The sequence below is a fragment of the Asparagus officinalis genome, chromosome 7 (assembly GCF_001876935.1).
Source record: "Asparagus officinalis chromosome 7, Aspof.V1, whole genome shotgun sequence".
NCBI classification, from domain to species: Eukaryota; Viridiplantae; Streptophyta; class Magnoliopsida; order Asparagales; family Asparagaceae; genus Asparagus; species Asparagus officinalis.
The window spans coordinates 48191676-48197675 of record NC_033800.1 but is presented as its reverse complement, the minus strand read 5'-3'; the positions used below and the strand labels follow the sequence as shown (position 1 = coordinate 48197675).

General features: G+C 36.3%; 1 protein-coding gene across 1 annotated transcript in view; it reads left to right on the top strand.

Annotated features, from left to right (window-relative positions):
* Positions 1 to 6000, top strand: part of LOC109848755 (phospholipase D zeta 1-like) — a 32385-nt gene that overhangs the window by 231 nt on the left and 26154 nt on the right. The window contains 4 exon segments of the mRNA XM_020418408.1: positions 3 to 160; positions 1404 to 1505; positions 2738 to 2856; positions 3704 to 3845. Coding sequence (XP_020273997.1) covers positions 3 to 160; positions 1404 to 1505; positions 2738 to 2856; positions 3704 to 3845 — 521 coding nt within the window.

The window sequence follows — 6000 nt, the reverse complement described above, 5'->3', positions numbered from 1 at the left end:
TCCGCTGGCGAGCTCGGGCTCGTTCCGGCAGCAGTCGCCGGAGAGCACTTGGATTTTCGATGAATTGCCGAAGGCGACGATTATTTCGGTGTCTCGGCCCGATGTCAGCGATATTACGCCGGTGTTGCTCTCTTATGTGATTGAATTCCAGTACAAGCAGGTAATTTTGATGAATTTTGGTTGATTGTTGGGATAAATTGGATATTTTTGAGTGCAATTTGGGAAATATCCTAATTTGATGGATTTTTGCTATCTGGATGGTTCAATCTACGTGAGAAAATTGCAGATAACCCCCCACATTTGTAGCTTTGGTAGCACTTGTCACCCTGAACTATTTTGCTAGCGCTTTCACCGCGTAATTCATGAGGTAGAGGTGGGTATCTGCAATTTTTTCTTCGAAAAACACCAATTCAGGGTCTCTAGTGCTAGTAAAATAGTTGACGGTCATGAATGCTACTGAAGTTGTAGAGGAGTGTGGTTACTAACTTCACCATTTTCTCCCAAAATTCCTGATTCGTTGTTATCTCAGTAGTCAAGCAATGAGGTTTTTTCCCGCCAATTTTCTGTTGTATAGACTTGAGCGCCAAATGCTCATGAAGATTGAGGCCACCATCACTGTGCAAGTGGGGCCCACACAAGATTAAGGTTGTTTGTTAACTTCCAATGGTAGAGGTTGAGCAGTTTGAACAGTTGCGTTATCTGATTCTTGCCTATTCCTTTTATGCCATTTGTAGATAACCACTGTTGTAAAAGTATCTTAGTGACTCAATCAGCAAGGAAGAAAGGGTCCGCAAATTAGTTGAATAGTAGATGGTACTGCAACGAAAAATTTAGCAACTAGGTAGTGTACTTAATGATAAAAAGTGATATGGATCACAAACATGTCTATTTATCAATAAACAAAACAAGATTTCTTATGCTATTTCTGATAGTTAGCTTCTAATAATTGACATATTAGAAAACATTTTCTAGCTTGTTGTCTTTACTAGCTCCTGTCCACTTTATCTTTTCTGTAAAGGTAGCATTCCGATATGTGGGGTTCACTTTTCTTTTTGCTTGATAATTTCAGATGTTATGGTATGATTTTGCAATTGCCTATATATTATTTTGAAGCATAAATATTTAGAGTTGTTTCCTTGCACGTTTAATGCTTATTTTTCCACTTATGTCACAGGGAACATGGTACCAACATGTAAATGGCTCTTCTAATCCATCTGATTACTATTAACCTCTTGTATTATTTAATGATGAGCGGGTACTAATTTTCAGTAATAGATGTCAGTCAGTACACAAACAAGTCATGAAAATGATCTCTTGCTTTTTTCTGCATGCATATTACATTTCATTAGTCCATTCGATGCGCTATCTAAAGATCACATCTAACTTTTGCATCTGCACGCCAGTTCAAGTGGCGCTTATTGAAGAAAGCCTCGCAAGTTGTCTATCTACATTTTGCATTGAAGAAACGTGCCTTTGTTGAGGAACTACATGAGAAGCAAGAACAGGTTTGTGTCTGATCGATATCCTTTCTTGTGTTGTTTTGTTTAGTAACATTTTTTGTTCTAGAGCATTGTCTGTAATTTCTGTGTAATTTCTAAGCACACCTACAAGTTAGAAGCTTCTGACTTTAATAGCACTTGTTCAGATTGGTTTTTAACATGTTTACTGCTAGAAGTCTTTATTTTCAGCATTCAAACATTACGAAGAATGAGTTTTAATGTGCACATAAATCTCAAGATTTGTCATTTTTTCAATTTTGAAAACAAGTTTAATCATCTTACATTGTTACTCAACTCTTCAAAGAGCCTTAATTTGTGGAATTACAAAGTTGGACTTCAAATAGAAATTTTCAAACTTCATGATTTTATTGTTATGGTGCTAGTGCATTTTCCTTTTTAAAATATTAGAGTAAAGACAACCAGAATTTTTTTTTATTTTTGGCCTTCTGGAATCAAGTAAGGATACTACTATGCAGAAGTATTCAGGAACATGCTAAATTATTTTGACACAAGTGTTATTTTCTTCTCCATTCAGTTTACTCGTAGGGCCCCTTTGGTTTGATAGAAGTACCGGCAATATTAAATAGATCAAAGAAGTAATTTCTAAATTTATGAAGTATGAAATAGTGGAAGCAATACTTTTTTTGTTTGTTTCACATATTTTTTGAAGTAGTGGAAATAGTATGTCTTATTCTTCATTCCTTTTTTGTTTGGATAGCAATGAAAAGTTGTTCGGAAGTGACTAATAAAGGAAATATTAATAAGAAAAATTATTTATTTTCTAATTAATGCACATTTCACTTACTTCCATATTACTTTCGAGCCTTGAGGGGCGGAAAAACATTTAGGAAGTAGGGATAACATTAGGCGCCACATCGGAGTTTAACTATTGGAAGTAGTCTTTTTTAGAGAAACATACATGTTTTTTGCTCAGAAGTATCAGAAATAGCCTCTACTTCCTTTATACTTCATAATTATTCCGTGGAAACAAACAGAGCCTTAATGATTACCTCAACTACCACAAGTACACTTCCTGTTGCTTTTACGTTTCCTCAAAAATCTGTTTTAGCTAAGTTATACTTCTTTGGCTCTGGTAATGCTTGCGTTTTGGGTTCCTATCTGTAGCTATCCAAGTAATTGAGATTTTATTTTGGCACGCATCAGTCTTCCAATGGTATGCACCTATCATCAGAAGGATGCAACATTAATATGCTTTTTTCCTTGATGTGTATTTAAAGGTTAAAGACTGGCTCCAAAATCTTGGTATAGGGGAGCATACAGCAGTTGTCCAAGACGACGATGAAGCTGATGATGAATCTGTACCTTTACATGAGGAAAGCATTTCATCTAGAAACAGGTCAGTGATGGTCTTTATTCTCTTTTTTACTAATATTTTCAAGCATAATGCTGAATGTGGAATCAGTTATTCTCATTGAAACAGCTCACATTTTACGTAATGGGCAATGAAATACACCTCATTATGCTTTATAGAGATGCGTGCACACTGCAGAAAATTTTTCTTGTTTGATATATATGCTTTACAGTGAAGTGTCTCTGAGGAAACTTCAGAGGGTCTTCTAATTATGTGTATGCTCCATACCATATTCCTAGACAGATTGTTGAGAATAGACAATGATGATAGGTCTATGTTCAAGATGAAAACAACGCACGCACATGCGCACGCACATGCGCACGCACATGCATACACGCATGAAATACTCGTATACACACATAAATGACCCCCCCATATGTACACACAGGGACACATGCTGTTACCTGGACACACTCTCATGCGTGCACGCAAGTCTACACACACTGGCTAGAGACACAACACGTGCACACCTTGGAGAGAGGGAGACGGGAGAGAAGCAGAATTCCGGGTGCAATATTTTCGGTGCAGCTACAGGTCGTCTGTTTTTTGAATCTTGCGTTTGCATCTACATGCGAGATAGGGGAAAATCATATATCATGAATTTTGCAGGACGCCGGGACATTCTTATTTTGTTTCACGTGGTAACTAGTAGCTACACTGAATTGTAATCCTAGGAGATGATAGGTCCGCATTCTATAAATAAACTCATTGTCTTTAGTGAAACATGTCAATGTAAATTAAGATCATTCATTCCTCAAGTATTCTGGAGACCAGTAGCGATCTTTCCTATTGTAAGCCTTTCTCCTAATTAAATATTCTTATACTTGTGCAGAAATGTTCCTTCTAGTGCTGCCCTGTCTATTATTCGACCATCACTCGGAAGACAATATTCTATTTCTGATAGGGCAAAGGTGGCTATGCAAGGTTACCTAAATCACTTTCTGGGAAACTTGGATATCGCAAACTCTTTGGAGGTATGATGATCTTTTCTTTGACCACAAACAATGCTTTATTTATGTAGTGTCATAGTGTTTCTTGAAGGATGGAGAATATGTGGGTTCTGTGAAAGATGGTGAGTACACAACCTATTAGTTCATGAAAATTGCATGAGGCTATTCAAGTATTTATTGATTTTATTTGCGTCCGGAAGTTACTCAAGTTGCAAGAAAGTGCTAGGAGGATGCAACGTTGGAGCAGAGGCGATTGTAGAAAATGCATAAGATCCTTTGACTCTGCTTTTTGGTCTCTGATATAGAGCTGTCACTATAGAAGTTTATGTTGCTACCACATACTTTCTCTCCATCACCAACACCACCATTATCACCGTCACCCCCACAGAAAAAATTAAAAGAACAATTTCAACAACTACGTCATCAGAAAAGCCCTTTCATCCCTTGGGGTCTGCAACATGAATCCTTCTTTTCTATTTAAAAAAAATGTTTTCTGACTAATTCGTAGAATTAACCACACTAAATCAACATTTCAAAACCGTTTCTTTACTGTATGTATTATGAACTGTTGACCCTTTTGTTTTAATGGTAAAGGTGGGAAAAGCCACTCCCCTTAGAGAAGAAGCTCATCTGTTCTTTTTTGCTTACTCATGCTTCATGCAGCCTTTTCTCTGTCTACTTCCGTTATGTTGTCCCCTCTAACCAACCAAATTCCTCTAAGCTCCTCTTAGATGGATGTCTGAGCTGGTTTATTGATTGCCTTACTGTGTGTGCAATGCATTGAGTGCATTAATCTTTCGTTTAAATAATGATCTTAAGAGGGGATTTCCATGAGGCCTCACTGCAATGTAATAAGTCAATAACTATAGTAAAAATGCTACTTTCAACTTCAGAGTTGTAGCAGATATACTATTAAAATCTCAGGCATGCTATTCTTGTAACAAACCTTATTATTAGTTAGTTAAACACTAAAGAAAAGGTTTACATATGCTTTTACAAAGTATATGTATCTTACTATACGGTGTAAGATGCTACAACTACCTTGGAGATGCTACAAAATTGTGGACAAACATTATTTTGTCACGAATTGTTGCTTTAAGTTAATGCTTTTGTCTGTCAGTAAACTATGTGGTTCAATTATTTAACTTGCTTCATAATTGTTGGAACGTAAATACATTGATTAAATGGCAAGCACTGTACAAGTTACAACTTTCTGATCATTGGAAATTACATGGTAAGGTGAAATGACTAGGCTTTGGTTGTTGCTGCTTATTAAATAATTAAATTACATAAATAGTTTAGTCAATTGATCTACATTGCTTTTTTCTTGTGATAATCCATGCTATATTGACCAGTGAAGAGCAATCATTTATTTAATATGTAAGAGACTTTTCATTCGATGTTGTATTGGATCGAAGAACCTGAATGCAAAGCTGTGATACCTCTTTTAAGGAAAAACTTGGGAAACCCATTTCCCTAAATTTGTTGATGCCTCCAGTTAAATCCTATGTTCACGTGAAGTGGTTGAAAATTGCTACTACTGTTGGTTCTTATCTGCATCAAATTTCTTTTCTTAGACTCTTAAATGATTTCTGCTTGCATGTTTGAATTAGAACTGATGCCTTCCATTTCAGTAACAAGGACTATCATTATCCACTTTGTCCATTTCTAAGTTCTAAAATACATGTATTGCTGTCTGTGAAGAAAAGTTAAATTTATTACAAGCTACAAAGGTTAATGATTAGCTTGCATGAGCCCAAAATCTTTGTGTTCATGCATATGGACCTGGTGTTTTGGGAGAAACTATGTCGCTGCTTGGCTGACCAGCTTCCCCCTTTGCAAACAGATGCTTACTGCGTAGGCTGTAGGGAAGCTGCACAGCTTCTTGATTCACCAACCTCTCCCTTTGCACATGGTGCTGAATGACTAAAGGACAAAAGTTCTTTTGTTTATAGTTTTCGACAAAATAATTTCATCTACAAACCTAGAGATGCTTTAAGAAATAAAAAATGCACGAACATATCCATACCTTATGTTCCTTTCATTTGTACCCTTGAAAATTAAGCTGTTGTCGAAAACTCACTCCAAGTAGATAATTATAACTTATAAACGTATTGGTACTCCATTTGGACAGGTGCCCTTCTAAAATTATTTTAATCGTTTCGTTCACATTATTTCT